This window comes from Cataglyphis hispanica, chromosome 3, assembly GCF_021464435.1.
Source record: "Cataglyphis hispanica isolate Lineage 1 chromosome 3, ULB_Chis1_1.0, whole genome shotgun sequence".
NCBI classification, from domain to species: Eukaryota; Metazoa; Arthropoda; class Insecta; order Hymenoptera; family Formicidae; genus Cataglyphis; species Cataglyphis hispanica.
Genome location: NC_065956.1, coordinates 8,784,680 through 8,806,334, shown reverse-complemented (window position 1 = coordinate 8,806,334; position 21,655 = coordinate 8,784,680). Strand labels below are relative to the sequence as shown.

Below are 21,655 nucleotides of genomic sequence, written 5' to 3'. Positions count from 1 at the left end.
TCACATTTTCTAATTATTTTCGCGTTTTTATAACATATGTAGGACGATTTATTAAATATAAGAAAAAAAAGAGTTTTAAGTGCGTTTGTAGTTTTTTTTTTTTTTTTGAAAATATGGAAAAAAGATTTAAGATTCTTATAAAATTACTATTTTATAAGCAGTATTATTTCGTAAAATATACTAATCTAATAAATATTTTATAGCGCATTATTAAAATAATATAATTGACAATAGAAAGAATAGAGAGAAGACAAATGTCATCAAAAGAATTCTCAAGAAAGAAATTCCATCCACGTCTAGGAAAGACTCAATGGGAGATATCTACATCTGTCCGTGACCGAGTCTATTAACGTCTGCTTTGACCCCGAGACAACGGGAACGACCCTTTTTTCGAGACATCCTATTTCTCCTCGTAACCTCCATTCTATATACGGATCCGCAAGTGGCCTGCATTCTCGCGCACGCGACATCGACGACGTCATCGTCGCCTCGACACAAACGCTTGCTTGCTGTCAGCAGACTCAGCAGTGACAGCAGTCAGCAGGCGTGAAATTGACGTTGTGTGATCTTGGGCACATCCAATAAGAAAACGTTGTGTTTAGGGAAAAAATGTCACCAACTAGGGAATATTTGAAAACAAGTTTTTCTATTGGATATTGCACGATCTGAATCGCAGCACGAAATTCAATATGGAATATACTTACTATGTTATGTGCGTAAGTCATGCTTCATTCACGTGCAGAATCGTTAGCCGTCGTGTGTGCGACAGTGTGGGTGTAGATGTGTTGGATTGTATGTTCTTATTTTTTTTGTTTTTTGAGCACTTTGAAGAGGCCGGAAAGATTGTATAATTTTTGTACAATTTAATTTAAATGAACTAATATATATCTAATTTACTAAGTAAATACAAATTAAGTAATTACAAATTAAAATATGAAAAACGCTATTCAAGAGATCACTTGTAAATCGGAAAATGCACCGAACGCGGAAGTAAACGAAAAGAAAAATAGTACAACGTATGTGAAACTATAATTTTTAATTAAAATTATTGTAGTTATAATTCTACTTTCGACGATTATCTTAATTATATCCTGTTTCTGTTCCTCTTAAAAAATATTGTTCTTCTATATAATAGTAATTAATATTATTAGAGAACATAAAGATTAATTTTTATTCTTTAGTAAATTGATTAATTTGAAATATAAAAAGAATAAATAATTACAATTGATATAATTACAATTTGTTTTTATACTTGCAGATATTGGTGGCTCATGCTTGGAAGCATAATTGTACTTACTTTAATCACCAGATTTTATAAAGTAACAGAACCTGAACATGTGTGGTAAGATGGATTAAGCATTCTTTTATTTTTACTTATAATTTATTGGTTTAAGACAAAATTCTAAAAAAAATATCTTTCAGTTGGGATGAAACACATTTCGGTAAAATGGGCAGTTGGTATATAAATAGGACATTCTTCTTTGATGTGCACCCACCTTTGGGAAAGGTACATAATTTTTTTCTTAAAAAAGAAAAATCTTTTAGCTGTTACTAAAATAGTTAAATTAAATATCATTATATTAAAATATTTAAAATATAAAAAAAGATTACAAAAAGATATACTTAATTTTAGATGCTCATTGCTCTGTCCGGGTATATGACAGGCTACGATGGGAAATTTGCCTTTGAAAAACCAGGAGATAAATTTGAGAATGTCAATTATATTGGTATGAGAATAGTAAGTTGATTAAACTTAATTATAAAATAAAAAATAAAATATATCAAAAGATACAATATTTATATTTGAGATTTAATTTGGGAGTATTAACATTATAATAATTTATTTGCAAATATTTTTTAGTTCTGCACAATTCTGGGTGCATCCATTGTCCCTTTATCTTATCTCATCGTATGGGATCTTACCAAGTCAATTCGTGCCTCTGCCCTTTCTGCTATTTTCATTCTGTTTGGTAAGAGTTATAACATTTTTATAAAATTCAAATTTACAATTTGAGAATCAAATCACGATTAATTATTTGCATTTCAGATGTAGGACTGCTGACGTTAAATCAATATATACTCTTAGATCCAATACTACTGTGTTTTATGATGTGTGCAACATGGGGCATGGCGCGCGTGGCGTCGCTCCAGGATCGGCCGTTCACGCGATCCTGGTGGTTCTGGTTATCGTTTACAGGAGCCTCGCTCGCATGCACGATCAGCGTGAAATTCGTCGGGCTATTTGTCGTTCTGCTCGTGGGTCTTTACACCATGTACGAGCTCTGGCGAGAATTGGGTGATTTGTCCAAACCTATCGTAAGTAATTCTCAAGAATTATTTTAATTTTAAGGCTTTTAATGTCGTAAATAACGCAAGCTTTACATTGTTGCTTTACTGAATTGATCTCAATATCAATGATCAAAGAGAGATTAATCGATTATATGTTACATGCCATATTACTAAGACTTCAAATAATTAGTAAAATTTTCCAACGATTTTGATTTGCTTTTTGCAGTCTTATGTGGGGAAACATTTATTAGCACGGTGCTTTTGTCTCATCCTATTACCGGTTTTACTTTACATGCTATTTTTTTATATCCATCTTTCTGTTTTGAATAAAAGGTAAGGAAAATTGTTGAGCATCGACATAAATACAGGATATCCCCTCATCATTATCTCATCTATTCCTACTAATGTAGAATATCTTTGATATTAATACTTCCTTATTTTTGAGAATATTTTGTGTGTTACATATGCAAATATATGCAAATTAAAGTCATACATGTGTGTAAACGGCTAATATTTGATTTACACAAATAAATGTTTATATTTTATCTAGCGGAAGTGGCGATGGATTCTACAGTTCCGAGTTTCAGTCTTTATTACGAGGGAATTCCTTATACAACGCAACGATGCCGCGGCAATTAGCATATGGTGCCACCATTACATTAAAAAATCATCGTACAGGCGGCGGCTACTTACATTCTCATTGGCATTTGTATCCCGAGGGAGTTGGCGCCAGACAGCAACAGGTTCTTGGATATAATTGAATACTATATATAATATGTATAAAGGGGAAAAATGCGAAGAGTTTAATTCCAGATAGAATGATAGATTTATATTATCTGTCAAAATATACTATGCATATTTTATTTCAATCGAGAGAAACACGAGGATAGATAAAATCAGCTAATGATATGAATAGGCGACTGTAAGTGAGATAAAATATCTTGCAGTAGCGCTAACTAGCGTATCTAATTGCGTTAGATCACTACCTATTCCCACAAGGATGACAATAATCTATGGTTAGTGAAGAAATTTAACACGGACGCGATACCGTCTGAACCGGAGTTGGTCAAACACGGCGATCTCGTTCGCTTGGAGCATATTATTACGAGGCGGAATTTACACTCGCACAAGGAGATCGCGCCGATATCGAAGAAGCACTACCAAGTCACAGGATACGGAGAGGTAAGTTCAATATAATTCCAATGTAATTGCTAGATTTGTTCGTCAATCGCCTTTTTCTTTTTTGTTTTTCAGAACGGTACAGGCGATGCAAACGATATTTGGAAAATATTGATAATGAATGGACAAAATGATGATGTGGTGGAAACTGTGACGAGTAAATTGAAATTTGTACATTATCTTCATCATTGCGTGCTAACGTGTAGCGGTAAAACGTTGCCGAAATGGTTAGTGGAGATAGAAATTACGTTGATTCTTTTTATAGCTCGTCTATCTATAGGTAATTTTTCACCATCATGACAACGAATTTTTAATTAATATAGGGGATACAGCCAACAAGAAGTTTCCTGCAATCCCAACATGAGAGACAAGAATGCATTATGGAACATCGAGGACAATCAGTATGCCAAATGTAAGCGAGCAATGTAAGTTATGATCGAATCTACTATTAAGGTGACGTATAATGTTAATTTTTTGTTAGTACCAAACGTCAGCTTCCGGGTATACGCTCCGGGATTCCTCAATAGATTCCTGGAGTCACATGCTGTAATGCTACAAGGAAATTCAGATTTGAAAGTGAAAGAGGGAGAGGTGTCCTCGCGGCCTTGGCAGTGGCCTATAAATTACAGAGTAAATTATTGATTTATAAATCACCGCACGCGCCTTAGCTCTTCGCAGTGAATTCTGAAGAAATTCTTTTTAATTATATTTTTAATTTATAGGGGCAATTCTTCTCCGGAAACAATCAAAGAATATATCTGCTCGGCAATCCCATCATTTGGTGGGGAAACATAATCTTTCTTGCGATATTCGTGATTTTTTACATTTACGCATTAGTGCGCGAACAACGGGGCTGCATCGACGATGCCGTTATCCTCGAGCAGCGCGGCAAGATTACGCATGCCGGCAAGTGGCTTTTTCTCGGATGGATCTTGCATTACGCGCCGTTCTGGGCAATGACCAGGGTGCTGTACTTCCATCATTATTTCCCGGCGCTACTGTATAGTTCCATGTTGACTGGGATTATATTGAATCATATTATCGAGTGCCTCCTATTGTTGCTTCCCGGTAAAGTGGGAAATACGATTTACCATGTCATGCTGGGAATTGTTATTTCCGGTACTGTATATAGGTAAAAGCTCGCTTTTTTGTTCTAGTTATAATCTTTCTATAGAAATATTTATTTAATAATTTTGAAAAATTAAAATTCTTTGATTGAATATTCTTTTATAATAAAAGATACGATATTACCGAGATAATTACTATTTTAATTAAATTTAATTGCAGTTTCTATCTATTTTCGCCATTGGCTTACGGGATGGACGGACCCTCAGCCATGGATCCAGCGAGCTCAATGCATTCTTTGCGATGGATGGAGTCTTGGGAATTTTAAAGCCTGATTTAACCGGCGTAATGCAAAGTATTTTATATGTACTTAAGTATTTTATATATATGAGAACGACTGTGAGATGCTGGGAAAAATATTGATATTATTTATACATATAATTTAATTTTTACGAGCTATATAGCGATTTATATCATTGTTTATATTTTTTACAAGTTTATTCATACAATATTGAAACGATTTAATAGTAAATTGAGTCGTTAATCCACTTTAGAAGCATGCGATTACTTTATTAAAAGTTAATTTTTCTCCGCACCTTCTTCCAAGAAAAACCACTTTGCAGAAAAAAAATTACTATATTTTCCACATTTTTCGATATTGCGATTGGATACTCGTGATAAAGTCATCTTATGAATCGCGTTCTCTAGCGATAACATCATCTTCCCACATCGTTTAATCATGATGATAATACGACTACATGTATGAACGCATACATACATCGGCGCACTTATCTCGGGATAAGCTTCGCTAAATTGAATCCCGGCCATTTAGTTCGTCGCAAAGCCACGGATGCGGCAGATTCTATTACACACAGTTTTGCGAAACTCTATTTTAATGTAGCACGATCATATTTTGTCAAAATTCATTCGGATGTCAATTATTAAATCGATCAATAGCGGATGCGCGGATCGATTAGAACGGGCAATTTTCATTTCCTGATCGTTAAGACGCGTGACCATATATGGGAAAACATACGTTCGCGTGGGATCTTATTGATGGAAGCGCGGAGGCGATGCATGATTTCATGAGCTTAAAAAAAATTCAATTAAAAAAACAAGTATTAAAGAAAAGAAAAGAAAATTCTTTTTATTGAAAAACGTTTAATTGGAGAAATGCTTGGATAAGGAAAGAGTCGAATCTGACAGCTCCATGTGTGCAGAAAGTTTCTATCTTTATATGGTTTTTGTTATAAAGTCTTGCAAAAGCCTCGAAGGCTCGAAGGCGCGTGTGCTAGAAAGCCCCGGAGTTCGAAAGCTTTGCGCTTGAAGGTCGACCGCGGCTTATCGCAGACCCGCGCGCGCGTATTTCATTCCCAGTGACACGTACATATATACATATATATATATATATATATATATATATATATATATATATATATATATATATGCGGGGGACGCACGCGTATCGCCCCTCGCGGTATTGCTGCCGATGACGACAAACGACACCGAGGGACGGGGCGAGACGCGCTCTCGTATATTCGGCCGCGCTTCCTCGCGCCGGCGGCCCGTCGCGAGACAGTCGTCCGGACGCGGTCCCTGTACAACAACGTCACGGGGTCCAGCGGATGCCGCAGTGCATCGTCATCGGCGGCCGTTCGTGTCCGACATATTGCGGGCTCACGAAAATAGGTAGGGATCTTGCCTTGTCCATGGGGTGAAGTATACGATTTTTAATTTTATTTCTATTATATATAGATTAAGAGGATGCGGAGCGATTGTTGCTGATGCACGCACTTGTTGCTGTGATCGCGTCTCGTGACGTATAAATAACGGTTACCGTCTCGCGGACGATGGTCACCGTCGAACGACGTTTTCGTGGATCTCATGAGCGTCGCGACGACGTCTGCGCACGTCGACGCGTCGACGCGTTGAGCGTCTCATAACACGAGGCGAGAGCGAGGTAAAAGCGCGATTTTCCTCCGGTCATCGCGTACTTATTTGCACGCGTGATAGTTCTCTACGGATAGTCTACTAGATATAATGAGAAAAGAAAAATTTTGGAATTTTGCAAGAAAACAAGCAGCAATCGATGTGTGCAACAAATAGGACATTTTTCGAATAGATTATGAAATTAATGCGATTTTGAAACATGTATATCAGTAGTATTAGTGATAAAATTGAGATTCCTGCGATAATGATTTCCATATCTCGAGTTTGATTTGTAAATTAGAATTGTTTTTCAAATAATCTATATCGTCGTATTTGTGGACAGAGGTAAGTTGTTGATATATATGTAAATTTTAATATAAAGCGCGTTATTCCTATCTCGAGATTTAATCTAATTTGATTCTTAATAAAAAATTTGCTAAGAAATATGCGCGAATAATCAATCAGCATTATAGATTGGTTATATTAAATATTGACATTTGCATATGCATACAAAAACAAGATATTTAATAATTGAAAAACGCAGTGAACTTGGTTTAGATCAATTTTGGCAAACGGTAAATTGCTTTGATCGATTTTTATAATTAAATCATCATTACAAAAATTGTGAACATATAGATAGAAAAGATAAAATATAATATAAAGGATAGAGGATAATATTTTTAATATTACAGATTAAATTTCAGAATTAAATTTCTTCAATTTGATTCGACTTATTCTACTTTATTATTACTCGTATAATTTTTTATAATAACTAATAATTAAACTAATAATTATGCAATTGATCTTGCACTTTGGAGTCATCGAAGACGTCACCTTCTGAAAGATACTGAATACATAATTCGATTTTCCGTGATGTAACGACAGTATCGTGATCTACTTTACGTTACTGTATAATTATAGATCACTTATTGCTAGCCGCATGAACGATTCGCCTCGAAACAGCGAGATAAGCTGTATTTTATCGGTATCCGATCGTGGTATAATACCTATATCGGAAATCAATTGTCGATGTTTTATTTAATAGCTTCGCCCGAAGCGGGACAGCTCGGATTAATTAATCCGTGATACGGATTGTCTCGACTGTCGTTCGTGCATCTCCTAACCGATCTCGTTGCGTGTATAGCTTTGCCGATCCGCATTCGACGATGTGTCCCCTTATCATGCGCAGTATCTTGAATAGATAATACTCTTTGCTCTTTTATTCATACGTTTTTCCGCGCGTTTTCATTATACTAGGATTCAAGCCGAGTCTTTTTTGTTTAATATAATCTAACGACTCTTGATACTTCTATCAAAGAACATTAATTTTTTAGAGTGGAGCGATAATTTTTTTTTCAATTTTTATCTTAAATAACGGAAGAATAAACAGAAATAATCTTTTATTTCTCGCACAGCAAGAATAATCGACTTTTATACTGTTCATAATAAACAACTCGTCCCAATTACGTAAAGATAGAGAATAATAAAAAGCCTTTGTTTTCCGTCGTTTTCCATCTCTGAAAATTCCATCGGATAATTTTTTGCCACATAATTTAAATTCAATTTACAGTTCTTTTTAATTTTTGCGACTTTAATTTTCCGCTAAATAACTCGCGGTAATCAAGTCGCGAATTATTGAATTTTTTTTCCCGCGTTCAGAGGAAAAGATCCATTATGCGAGATTTCATCGCGAGTAAGAAACGGCTGAAAGAAATCGCGACGTATTCGCGGCATTTAACGTCGTTCACACTTCTTCGACGAGTAAACGCGCTTATTGCTTCTTGCGCTGTCCGCAGGAAGTGTGAATTAACGATGGAATCTGACCTACTTGACCGTGCATATCTCGTACAAATCTGCTTCTCTCTCTCTCTCTCTCTCTCTGTCTTCTTCAATCTCTTAAATGAGTTCTATAAAACTTATAACAAGAGAGAGAACGTAAGAGAGAAGGCAGTCCACTTTAGCGACGGCCATCCGGGCACGAAGATATAACAGAGTCGGAGTCGGAGTGGCCGAATAATGTTAAGTCTCGTGAATATTGCATATCTCTTCTCAGTCATCTCGTTCAAGAATACCAAAAGTATTCTTTGAACTTGCCGAGTGTGTGCGCGTGAAGAGAGTCTCGCGACTCGACGAGAGTCTCGTCTCTATAAGCAGACACATAAGAAAATATTTTCTAGCTGTAGTTATTGATTGAATTGTTCGATATATAAAAAGTGACGGAAATAGAAATGTCACACCGACATCGGTTACTCAAGTTCTAGAATGTATGAAATAGATAAGCAGATATTTCTTCGCTTCGAGTCTTGTTAGATGAGCGATAAATTTATGAAGCGAAATGTCTATAAAAAGAATAAAAATAACGATGAAATAAAGATTCAGCGACAGATTCATGAATTCGTATAATTAATTCACGATACTCTCTTCTCAAACCTGCTTTTGTTGTTTATCAATAGTTTGCAGAATTTTTATATAAATATCAATTATGAAGTCGATGCAGACAAGAATTAATAATTGATAACTTATATTCAACTTGTACAGAAGCAAATTCGATCCGCATCCTTATGTATACAAAGTTTAAACGCAAGTTGAATCATCTCATATTATAATCTGAAATATTTCTTTTTATGCAACTTTGGAATTAAATTAATTATAATAAAAGTAATATAAAGTAATTAAAAGAGATTAAATAACTTTCAAAGACACTCCTTTTTAAAGTCAAATAAAAAAAATATTATAAGGATATTTCAGATGAGAATATTCAGGTGGACCAAAATAGTTAATTTATCGATTTTTATGCAGTGCATTTTGCATTTAGTTTCACAACGAGACTGAGCTTTATCTTCCTCGCAAAATTTTTTCCAACCGGACGGACATCCTTATGTAGCAAGACATCGGAATATGCTTGAAAGTGCGTTAGCCGTGCTGTTGGCATGGACACTTGCGACCCAGCAAGGACTGTGCGGCAAATTGGAGAAGATCGCCCAACAACCGAACAACGTCCTGGTGGATTATTATGCTTACCGTCACATCTCGATTATCCACTTCAATGTGCCCGAACTCTCCGTCGCGGCCGCCTTCAAGTACGTATCGGATCAAAAAAGAAGATTAATTAAATTATTCGGGATTTTGCAAGTCTTTAAAATGCACGCAGTCAAAGAGAACCAATAACGAGATTTTATATTAATTTGAATTTATGTGGTTAATTTTTTTTGCGCGGCTATTATTTATTTTCACTATTTCTCTCCGATCTCCGGGGAAGCTTTAACAATTTAGATTTCAATTTTTATTTTTACTCTATGTATTGACTATGATATCTGTTTTTTTTTTACTGAATATTTTAATTAATATTATATTGATAATTTAGTGAAAATTTAGAGCGATAAATTTCTTGTTCCTTTGAAACTTTTCGCTAAAATTTTCTATTGTTATTATTCTATTTACGCGTTTTTTTTTAAATTTGTTTGAATCTTCACTTAAAGATGCCTTGTTGTGTTTCAGATTCACGGCGAAAGAAGAGAAGACTGGCGGGATAGGTAGATGCATGCCACGCAATGTCTCGTTGTACCTAAAGTCCGGCAGTTTGCCATTCGTCCGTCCCGATAGATCGAAAGTGGCCGCAAAGTTAATGGAGATGAAGAAACGACGGCGACATTACGGCCTGGAAATGCAGAGCAACGGCGATCAATATGTGATTAAGATAGAGGTACCATCGGCGGGTGATTGGTATGCGATCGCCTTTCGATCTTGGACCGATCCTGACACAGGAAAGATCAGGCAACAAGGTAAAAGATGTAGTGTAGTTTATTACGACCTCTCTTCAATGAATAGTGATTATGTCATATTATTTGCTTGCATTCTTTTAAAGAGTTCGGAAACTTTATCTATAACTCTAGATATATATATATATATATATATGTATAATAATAAAAATATACCTAAAATAGAAGGAATATCTCTTCGAAAATATTCCTTAAATGACATCTAAAAATAAAAGTGGCTATTTGTAGAAATATAGCCAAGTCGCCGATCTCTGTTAGGTTTTATAGGATTAATAGAAAACTGTTTTTTGCAGGTCTTAGCGCATCCTGTGAAACTGTATTGGATGCCGAGATGTTCATCGAGACACCAGCAACAATGTCGCTGGTCGATGCCGAGGTTGAGCATGAAGTGCAATTGCACGAAGCATCCGATACAACGATAGTGCAGTATCTTGTATCGGACGTCGGTCTGGCGGAAGTGAATCTAGCTTTGAACTCGTCCTGCGGCGAAGATTGCGAGATTGCTGTTCATGTCACGGCGGAGGACAACCTCGCTGACGGTTTGCTCAACTCCACGGCGACTATGCTGCCTTTCAAGCCTTATGTCAACGGCTTCCACTACGTGACTCTTCGTCTACTGAGTGGAAGTGCGTCGAATGTGACGATGCGATTGGACCGTCGAACTAACGAGGACGAACAGGTGACGTCGGTAGTGCTGTTGAGGAAGTCCTTCCCGGAATTCTTCCTCTTTGATTACGAACATCTACGCAGTAATGACACAAAGCCCCAGCCGTTCAACGTTACCGCCAACGCTCTCTCCGTCCTTAGCTTCGAGATCGGTCGAGTGTACGATGTGGGTGGTACGGTGACTTTGGGTTTTAAGCTGGTCGACGTGGAAGAAAAGTACAAGAAGAGCATCGTCCTCGTGGCCTGCGTTTCTTTAGGTTAATTTATATGTCTTTGAAATTTAATTTTGCTCGATTAATTTTTTTTTAAGATCAAACAGATTTTAAATTAATTAATTTTCTTTAGGTTATTACTCCAACATTACCTCGGGCGGTGCTTGTGCTCGCGCGCACACCATCACGACAGCGGACATATACGCAAACGCGACCGAGCCGGCTTACATACACATTCCGTTTCCCGAGACGGGAATCTGGTACGTCAGTTTGCGCGTCTATTGTCCCGAAGAGGAGACGACGACGATGACGATGACAACGACAACAACAACAACAACGACGATACCGACGACGACAACGAGTAACAACAATAACAGCAGTCACCGCGGCATCAGTAGTGCTTGCTTTTGCGCCCGCAATTGTCTGCGAGGTGGCATCGTGTGCGATAAGTGCGACTGCCTGCCTCGCTGCACCGTCGCCCAGGTGGAGAGCATCGTGTCATCATCACCGTGTATTGAAGGCCGCTGCGGTACACGTGGCAAGTGCATGCATTATATGAGCGGCGGTTTCGTGTTCTCGGCATGCTACTGCACTGGCGGTTACCGCGGCTTCGACTGCGCGGACGCGACCTACGTTCTTAGCACCGGCGGCATACTCCTGCAATTGCTCGCCCTGACCTTTAGCAATCTCGCCTTCCTTGGCTCAATCTACGTGGCGATACGCCGCGAGTATTTCACTGAAGCGGTCGCCTACGCTGCAGTCATGTTCTTCTCGACGTTCTACCATGCTTGCGAAGCCGGCGAAGACGTCTACGGCGTGTGCATCATGCGACTGGGCGTGCTGCAGTTCTGTGATTTTTTCAATGCACTGCTCGCCATTTGGGTGACTCTGGTGGCGATGGCGTCGTTTGGACCGCGGTTGACCGCCTTCAGTCAGGTAGCCGGCGCGATTGTACTCGCCATGGGTGCTGAGATGGATCGCACGGCGCTCTGGGTATTTTTGCTGCCTGCTGTCACTGGTACTGCCTTGATCGGCCTGTCCTGGGGACTCAGATGCAGGAGGAAGCGAACTATCAGATATCCCTCGCGTCCATACAGGTGAGGAATAGAATAATAAAGAAAGAAAGAAAAAAGAAAAAAAGATCAATCTGTCATTTAATTGACATATAAACAGGGTGATAAAATTAAAATTAAATCATCAAAATAAATACGTTGCGATGAGATTTAATCACAAATTTCGTTTTTTTATATTCAATATTTGACTGTTTTTTTTTTACTGCTTTTTATATCCTTATTGCTTCACAAATATAGATATAAATTTTAATGACAGGACTTTTTCTCTGTTTAGAATTATCTATTTCCCAGCCGGATTTCTTCTCGTCTCTCTGGGCCTCGTGTGTTACGCCTTTCTGCAAACACGTAAGAATTATTATCTTATTCACAGTTTATGGCACGTGTGTGTGGCAATAGGAGTTATTTTACTTTTGCCAAAGCGCCAATATATGAAGTGATAGTCCAAAAGCCGCGTTCAGGATAAATTTGAGGAGACCTAATCATATTATCAGAAAAACGCGTGATAGTAAATAACCAAAGAGATATCAGGGAAATTATTAAGATGTTAACAAATAGATGTCATTCGATGATCCGACAGCCTTTATATAAAATAAATCAAATGTCAAATTTTTATTTTGAAAGACGAATATTTCAAAATTTTATGTTAGTTTGTAGCATCAAACTTTCGTTAAAATTCTTATAATTTTTATTTTAATATTTGATTTTTGGATAAATTAAGATAAGATTTCTAGATAAATTAAATTATTATATTACTAAATTGCAAATTAACTTTTAGCAAAAAAACTTTAATAGTAGTTTCTTTAGAGGAAAATTTCGCAATTTATAATCTTGACTTTTTATCGTATAAAGACGCTTGATTAATTTTGTATAGAAAAGTTGTTTGATTGATCGAATATATAGATGGAATGCACATATTATATATTATATATTATATATTATATATTATATATTATATATTATATATAATATCACAGAGATGTTATTCTTCTAAAAACGACGGTGTATAGATATATGAGAGGGTTTTCAAAGTGAAATAGATTTTCGAAAAAGGGATAACTAGATCTATCGATAGTATACGCTATTTAGCAATAAGATGCGACGTAAATTCGACGACAGTATTAAATCACGGGTAAATTGCCCGTAAAGAAAAGAGATTTGCGAACCTGAACAATTCAGCGTGACTCTGAAAAGTAGGTTCTTGCTTATTTTTTGACAAACAATAAGAAAGCTAAAGAAAATTATCGATAATATTTAGTTGCTTTTTATTTAGATTTTGATAGAGTTAACAAATATCTGTTGACTATAAAGATTAAATTTCTGGAATAAAATAGAAAGAAAATTATTATAATTATTGCTGAAGTATTGAATTACTCTTGTGATGTTGAAATTTATAAAAATGTAGTTATCTATTGTTTAATTAAACTTTTCGAAACACGTTTTGACATTCCGAAAAATCTTATCGATTACACAAAAATTTTTAATGTTTCACTATATTTTTTATTAATTTAGTTTTTTATTAATTTAGTCGCACATGACGACCTATTTGCAAGGACCAACACATATATTTCTAGGATACGTAAAATATCTGAAATGCGTGGTAAAGAATTTCTCGTGTGAGTGAGGCTTTTTATTTACATAAATATTTCCTCCATAATCTCCTATCAACGTTTACTATTATTATTGTTACAGCGTTATTATAATACTCTGTGATTTATAATTACATATTAATTTTATTGTTCTTAAAAAACAATTTAATGACAGAACTTTGTAAAAGTATGTTATATATGATAAGTATACATTCCTTATTATTCTCGTTTTATGTATAGAAAATATTAAGCTTTAATTTCTTTTTATTAGACTTGAATAATTTAGTGTTTATCTGATATGTAAATACTCCGATATGAAGATAATGCGAGCGTAGAAATGTAAATTTAAGAGAATAAATCCTTTTTCTCTTGAGAATCTACATCTTGTACATAAACGTTCTTCTGCGAGAATATACGAGGGTGAATAAAAAAGTAAAGATATATATCTTTTCTATTTTATACTTTTGCATCTTAAATTTAATGTAGGAATGTTAATGTAGGAAAAAAAAACACATTTATAATACATATAGAAATTATATTTTTCTTTCTATATAAAGTGTGAATTTTTTATAATACACATGTTAAAGGACGGAATGAGAATCTATTATATTTAATAGTTAACTTTATTAGTTAGTAGTATTTTGCGTTGATCTTCTAATTTTTGCGAGAATTGTTTTAAAAATATTATAGAAAATTATAAAATTTCTTTTCTCTTTTAATCGACTTAATTTTTCAATTGATGAAGACAATTGCATTGTAACGAGTCAAAAGAGTGAAAAAATGAGAAAGATGCTTTATGCCTTTACTTTATGATTCACCCTCGCGTCTATGTGTGGGTGATGTGCGTATTGTTGTCCGAAGAGAACGTCGCATTTATAGGGTAAAACGATGTTGTCATGGGCAGTGCCTGTACTGATTGTTGACACGTATTAAGAGCGACGCAATCGCGTCACGACTCTAGTCGATTTTATTTTTTTCAATGTGAAAGCTGTAAACTATATAATATTTTCTACATAACTAAAAGAGAGGGAAGGTGTCACGCTGAGTGCACGAACGCGGGGGGTTCGACAGAGGGTTTCACTTTTATTATTAGTTTATACGCATACACGCACACACACACACACACACACACACACACACACATATACACATGTAATTCTCTATGAAATAAAGATGAGATTATCGTTGTACAAATCCAACTAAAATATCGCGAAAGAGCAGTAATCCCAAAGCATCCGCTCTTCACGATAAACAATGTTGTATCAATATTAAACCATTTTAAAACCGTGAATGGATTCCCATTTTTCCTCCTCATCGCGTTGCGGAAAGTGTACAGGATGCTCGACATAATGAATCAGAGTTTTCAGTGCGGTTGTCCTTTCTTGATTTAATTGGGTATTTTTTTCACGTTGTCTTTTATTCAACTTTTGAAGGAAGAATGTTGAGAATTATGTAAATAAACTGTTTTATAGCGACGAAGCGGCGGTGGGCATCGCGGGTCGCGCATTTGCCGCCGCGATAATGTTAGCCAGTAGCGACAGCATCGTCTCCATCGAGAAGCCGCAATGCGGATACGATCTCGAGCAGTTTCGGTTGGCCCTGCCGGCTTCCACCGCCTCCTCGATCGCCGTACCCTGCATGGCGGTGCGGAATACTTGATTGCTGGTGATGGCGTTCACCATCCTGTCGAAGGACGTTGCTTTCTCATCCTTATCGTTCTCGTTCCCATTCCCATTCTCATCGCCGATTACGGCGGCCGCCTGCTGCGAATAGGTGCACACCGCGCGTTGTATGCACGAGGTCGTGTCGATGCCGTGACGAGCGAGAACGTCGTCGATTTTCGTTAAGGTCTGGGCGAAACCGGAGTCCTCACCTATGTGGGATCGGTCTAAATATAATCGATGTTGTCCGAGTAGAATAGAGGCTTTATAGGATGCTAGAAAGCTTTCTGTGAAATTTGGAGTCAAGCTTTCCTTTGCGAAAATGTTGAAAAATAATATTGTACTTTTTTAAAATTTTATTTTTGTTGTTAACGACTCTGGATAAAAAAAAACCTCAATTGAAAAATTCAAAAAAATTATAAAATTTATCATAATGTTTTATATCTCGTCCCGTTTCGCGTATAATAAAATTAAAATAAAAAAAAGTTTTGTTTTCAAGGATTGATTTTATTTTTCTGAAATAAATTTAGTCAGCGTATAAAAATGTATTATTTATCGAGAAATTTTCTGTATATAAAAAGTTTTATAATTGTTAAATAATTTTGTAATATTTTGCGAGTCTTTTCTGAAAATCTCAAATTGAAATCAATATTAAATAATATGCTTTATTTTCAACAGTTTTTAACTCGACAATTTTTCTAATAAGGTATAAGAGATCAAATTTCATCAAGATTGTGGAAAATCCACGAATTTAGAATTTATGAAATCAAGAATCTATAAAAGAAATAAAATAGACAAAGGATTCAATTTATACAGACGAACAATACTTACTTCTCGCATATGCGCCATAAGTACCCGATAGGATATAAAGCAACTTTGGGATGATGAGGATTGATCCCACGCCAATGATGGCTCCCAAGAGAAGTCCACCAAGATCTATCTTTGCCGGTGCATAAGGTGACACGCCGTAGCCCTAATTAAAATTTAATTGAGTCAATCAATCTAAATGTTTTAAAATTTATATATATATATATATATATATATATATATATATATATATATATATATAATCAAAGAGGGTGAAAAGAGAAAAATAGAGTGTTCTAAGAGATATTCATAAAAGAAAGAGAATGGAAGAAAAGAATCACAATTCAATACTTACGCTTCCTGTACCTCCGATATTGGTGAAACCAAATCTCGCTTCCTGGCCGCGATCCGTGACGTCATTCATCTCAGATTCGCGTTTCGGCGGATTTTCTTCGCGTTGTTTAATAATCTGAGATGACGGCATGGCTATTTGATCCTGCGCCTTCGCATGCTTTTCCACATAACTGATGGAACTTGGTACAAACCTGTTAATGAGGGTATTATATGAGAAATGAAAGATATTTATATAACAAGTCCTTCAAAGATAAACGTCTAAAAAGGATATATTAATCTTTTAGACATTTACATAAAAACATTTAAATTTTTTCAGATATTTTTAGATGTCTTTTAGACATTTCTTTTTTTAATTTTTGGTGAGATATATTAGATAAATATTGAATTATTCATATATTAAGACAGTATTGAAGTGACTTACCCTCCGTCATCAAACTTTGGATTGCAACCGACCAGAACAGCGAAACAACTTATTGCCACGGTTAAAGTTCGCAAAATTCGGAACGTCATCTGAAAAAGAAAAAATAAATGACAATAATACAATGATTTACTATAAATAAATGCAAATAATACTAGCATGTTTAATGAATTTCTTTTAAAACATTATACGACAAAAAAAGATTACAATTTGTTGGAAAACTTTACATTTTTATTTTATCAAAATTTAAGTCACATCAATATTTTTTAGTTTGAATATAATGTAAATTACTTTCAAAATTTCACACACACACACACACACACACACACACACACACACACACACGTATATATATATATGTGGAAATTTTAAAACATTTCACGTTATTGTCATCATAATAATTATATTAACAAAAACATTTATTGGATATCGCGCGAGTACAAGGACAATATTGAGTTAAATCAAATAAGAATACCTTCGACAGCGGCAAAGACGAGGCTCTCTGATATAATGATCACAGGTCAATCCTAGAAAACGAAATATGGCTATTCAGTGTCATGGACTGACTGCGTGGAGACTGCTTTCGAGCATATATAGTTGCTTTGGTCGTCTGAACATGACAAGTGGACATAATTGGAGCCGCGGTTTCGCTTTCATTGTTAGATATTCATGGAAGGTTGACACGCGATGCATGACACTCATCGTCATCATTCGAAGACGAAGAAGGCCGTCTTCTCATCTGTGGCGGCTGCAGCCGCTTCGTCACGTCGCCGGTCACTTCGCTCGAAATCCCGAAGCTGAAATAATGGCCGTGCTGTCAACAATTGTCCTTTTAAGACGTTCACTGACTTCTGACTGATTTCAAGATCTCAAGACATCTCCGGCACCTCGACACCATCGTCCTCTGGGCGTTACGATTTCCCGTTGCGTTACGAAATACGCGCAATCTCGGGGATGGTTATCGAGCAATATCTGCTTAATTATTTATGTGAATTCAAAGTTTTTGACTGAAGCACATAATGATTTGCATATAATTTAATTAAATATATATATACATATATAAATATAAATATAAATATTTAATTTAATATATATATATATATATATATATATATATATATTAAATTAAATTTAATATTTAATATATATATATATATATATATATATATTAAATTAAATTAAATATTTATTAAATATATATATTAAATATAAATAATATATATATATATATATATATATATACATATATACATACACATATAGTAGTATATAACTATATATAAATATATAAATATATAGCAAGGGCCATTTTAAATATTTTATATTTTAATTTGCTATTATACTTACATATATATTATTATAAAATTTTATTGTATAAATAAGAGATCATATAAAACAAACTTAAAATAAAAAAATAGAGCGAATTTGTAGAAATAATGCTTTTATGAAAAATATTTTATATATAGTATACACACACATAAAAGATAAAAAAAACAAGGAAAAAAATATTTGCAAAAAAAGAATTATAAAAACAGAGAAGAAACTCTAGAGAAATGGCTTTCTCATAAAATATATAAACGTCTTTATAGTGTTTTATATTCGAAGATTTATAAATACAAGAAGCTGCGGAAGCGGATGCGATCAGCAGGATCTACGCTACAAGATCACGTAGCAAAGTCCTTCCGGTGAAAGAAATTTTGCGCGAAAAAGAGATTCTGTCGTGAACATGGCGCGTTTGCGAACGTTGGTGAAGATGGAAAAGGATGGAGTGCGAAGAGTTCCCCTGTTTCTTCGCGAAACTCGCGTGTCGCGCTCTCCCCAGTACAAGCACGACGGAATTCGTTCTGGACGATGCCCCGGAAAATTCGTCGAAAGCCACGGTCGGCCGGGTCTATCTCTAATTCTGATTTCGTCGCACGTGGGCATGCTCTTTCTCCGGCGGTGAAAATTCGCGTTCATAATCCGCGACGTAGATAATAAACGACCATCGTAATTACCGGGGTCCGATGCAACGAGTCCGCGCAAAAAAAAAAAAAAGCAAAGATAAGACAAACACACTGCTGCCTGACGTGTAAAGGCGATTAATATCTTTTGCAGCCGCAACGATTTCGCCGCCTGGGTTTGTTAATTCTGTCGCGAGAAATCGGTATTTCCTGCTTCGATAGGAATGGGCGAGCACGTGTTGCTAATAAGTCGTGTCAGTGAGGTGGGGGTACCGTTGCACTCATCGTTGAAAAACCCTCGAGTGGCGCAAATGCATCCCATTACTTCGTGGAAAGTTGAAGGTAACGAAAGCACCGTGAATCAAAGAGAAAGTATTAACATTCTGCTCGATTTAACGACCCGAGCGAGATATGAGGGCTTTTCCGAGTGATTCGGCTGTCCTGATTCTTCTACCCCTTGCGTTGTTCTTCGCACGCGTCATCGGCGACGGCGACGCGAGAACGTCTACCAAGTTAAACAGTCTGTTTATAAATAGTCAGAAGCCACAATTGGTCTCGTTTAACAGTAAAGAAGGAGATATCGAAGTAAGTATTTTCTGCAATTGTATACAAATACTTTCTAAAACACATGTGCATATTTCTTTACGAAGTCAATGAATATCCGATAATGAATGATTATTTTACTCAAGTTTTATTCTTTTTGATAAATAAATCTTTTCGATAAATTTTCCAGATCAATTGGGATGTGTCCGTACCTTTCTTCAGGATACCGCTGAGTCATGTAAATAAACATAATGAAATATCAACTCTGATTGACGTTAATACGAGAGGGTTGTCGATCGCTGGCATATTAACAGCCATTCTCACCTTAGCTGTACCTGTCTTGTCGAAGCCAGGTCCTGGAATGCATTATCGAAGTATGAATCTTTATCTTATTTATGTCAGGTTGTTGATTTGTGAAATAAAAATTCAAATGAAACATATCTCTTGAATATATTCTCTTAAATATACGTTTATCCGAGAAAATGAGTTTATTTCCAGGTTCCGACACGCAATGGTCTCGAATGGGAAATACGATAAATGAGATCATGCTTAGCAATAATTACGTCACACCCTGTATACAGCGCATTATCTGCTCCATTATTTCTGAGGCGAGTCACTCCAATAATCCCACGAGTACTGACAAGATCATCGATGGCTTGTCAAGGTATGATTAATCTTCCTGCAATACAGTAATTAACAACAAATAAAATTATTTTGCATTATTTTGGATCTTAAATTTTGATTAATTTAAATTAAAAATAGTCATAAAATATGATATTGTACTGAATGGAAAATATTTATTTACTTATAAGGATTAACAACATTTTTTTTATTAATTTAATTAAATTAATATATAAATTTTGTGAAATTCGGATAAATAAGCGATTATAGAAGCGAATTGGAACAAACATTATGTAACATGCGAAAGTAAAAGAAAGAATAAAATAAATAATTTATTCTCGAGCGCTATAATAATGATTAAATAGTGATTAAAATAAAAGCAAAGATTTCATTTTTTTTTGTTCAAAAATTGTTGACAGTTGTCATTGAAGCATATATAACGCTTTGCTCAGTGATATTAACTTTAATAACTTAATAACTTTATGAACACGTCAATTGCTTGCTTTCAGAAAAAATTAAATATTAAGATTATTAACACGCAAGATATAAATTAAATACAGAATTACACAAAAAAACTTTTTAATTAATTACATGAGAAATTAAATTTTACTTTTAAATTCAAATTTTTCTGAACAGTCACGAGTGGTTTAAGGAATTCACGAACGGCACAGTCCTTCAGGAAGCTGTAAGGATAGGACGAGAAAAACATCATGACTGCGGGCGTGTTTACAAGGAGTGTTTTGTGACACCGCGAATCCTTAAAAGCATAATGATGCAATTCGGTGCAATCTGATGTTTGACATTCAACACTAAATGTTAATTAAAGGTATTATTGATTGGAATACGTGATTTTTCGCGAATTGTCTCTTTACGTTATCGTATTCTCGTATCGTATTCATTACAGCTGGAACGGCCTATCACATGTGAATTTTAAAAAAGTTTAGACACTGCTATCATCGTCAAAGGCCGGCGAATCTATCCTCACGTTCAATTTTGAAATCACTTGCGATGTAATGAGTGAGATACATCAGGGAAGTCGATCTACATTATTCCGATGCACGAGGTGTGAAATTTCGTCGCGTTTAAGAAATTTCACTATATGTAATTCAGATGACACCTCGCGCGCTTTCACTTTTCTTTTTCGTCACATAATCGCAGGAAAATCACAGCCATTTTATAATAAATACAATGATTTGATTTAACGTATATTTATCCATTCTCATCTATTATTCTCGAATAAAATTATGATCTTAATTATTTTTATAACTTTTATACTATAAATAATATTAAAGATAGTATAAATAACATATTTTTCTTACGTGATAAAGATTGAAACTTTCACAGAAAATGATGTGATGTAAAAAGAAAAAATTTCCTCAGCAAGAAAAAGATATTCGGAATAATATATTTTTTTATGTATATTAAAATTTTTAGAAGCATGATTGTTTAAAAAATATATTAAAAAAATGTATTATTCTCAAGATCAGAAATATAATAAGATTTTAATGCAAGCAATAAAAGTAATCTCAA

The 21,655-nt window shown here is 35.1% G+C and overlaps 4 protein-coding genes across 9 annotated transcripts; 3 read left to right on the top strand and 1 right to left on the bottom strand.

Moving 5' to 3' along the window:
* Positions 1-730: 730 nt before the first annotated feature.
* LOC126848237 (protein O-mannosyl-transferase 2) lies at positions 731-5,098 on the top strand. The gene is made up of 14 exons (XM_050588963.1): positions 731-1,016; positions 1,259-1,342; positions 1,423-1,507; positions 1,634-1,738; positions 1,862-1,970; positions 2,048-2,316; positions 2,516-2,622; positions 2,840-3,032; positions 3,268-3,471; positions 3,544-3,695; positions 3,792-3,880; positions 3,950-4,098; positions 4,191-4,600; positions 4,756-5,098. The coding sequence occupies exons 1-14, from the start codon at positions 934-936 to the stop codon at positions 4,859-4,861; spliced, it is 2,145 nt and encodes a 714-aa protein (XP_050444920.1). The 5' UTR covers positions 731-933; the 3' UTR covers positions 4,862-5,098.
* An 883-nt stretch (positions 5,099-5,981) lies between these two features.
* LOC126848234 (post-GPI attachment to proteins factor 6) lies at positions 5,982-14,972 on the top strand. Of its 4 annotated transcripts, XM_050588957.1 has the most exons (7): positions 5,982-6,222; positions 6,289-6,493; positions 9,262-9,542; positions 9,961-10,244; positions 10,535-11,164; positions 11,253-12,216; positions 12,467-14,972. In XM_050588957.1, the coding sequence occupies exons 3-7, from the start codon at positions 9,361-9,363 to the stop codon at positions 12,627-12,629; spliced, it is 2,223 nt and encodes a 740-aa protein (XP_050444914.1). In that variant the 5' UTR covers positions 5,982-6,222; positions 6,289-6,493; positions 9,262-9,360; the 3' UTR covers positions 12,630-14,972. The 4 variants fall into 4 exon arrangements, with proteins under 4 accessions (XP_050444914.1, XP_050444913.1, XP_050444911.1 ...); XM_050588956.1 differs by lacking the exon at positions 6,289-6,493 and having other exon boundaries at positions 9,278-9,542; XM_050588954.1 differs by lacking the exon at positions 6,289-6,493 and having other exon boundaries at positions 5,983-6,222.
* On the bottom strand, positions 14,293-19,849 carry LOC126848257 (uncharacterized). Of its 2 annotated transcripts, XM_050589016.1 has the most exons (6): positions 19,717-19,849; positions 17,494-17,815; positions 17,022-17,110; positions 16,602-16,791; positions 16,271-16,412; positions 14,293-15,666 (listed from the first exon to the last, which is right to left on the bottom strand). In XM_050589016.1, exons 3-6 carry the CDS (start codon positions 17,108-17,110, stop codon positions 15,245-15,247), a joined length of 843 nt encoding a protein of 280 aa, XP_050444973.1. In that variant the 5' UTR covers positions 17,494-17,815; positions 19,717-19,849; the 3' UTR covers positions 14,293-15,244. The 2 variants fall into 2 exon arrangements, with proteins under 2 accessions (XP_050444973.1, XP_050444974.1); XM_050589017.1 differs by lacking the exon at positions 19,717-19,849 and having other exon boundaries at positions 14,293-15,651; positions 17,494-17,984.
* On the top strand, positions 18,453-21,650 carry LOC126848262 (uncharacterized). Of its 2 annotated transcripts, XM_050589030.1 has the most exons (5): positions 18,454-19,546; positions 19,695-19,878; positions 20,003-20,168; positions 20,762-20,951; positions 21,030-21,650. In XM_050589030.1, the coding sequence occupies exons 1-4, from the start codon at positions 19,373-19,375 to the stop codon at positions 20,916-20,918; spliced, it is 681 nt and encodes a 226-aa protein (XP_050444987.1). In that variant the 5' UTR covers positions 18,454-19,372; the 3' UTR covers positions 20,919-20,951; positions 21,030-21,650. The 2 variants fall into 2 exon arrangements, with proteins under 2 accessions (XP_050444986.1, XP_050444987.1); XM_050589029.1 differs by having other exon boundaries at positions 18,453-19,546; positions 20,762-21,650.
* The last annotated feature ends 5 nt before the right edge of the window (positions 21,651-21,655 follow it).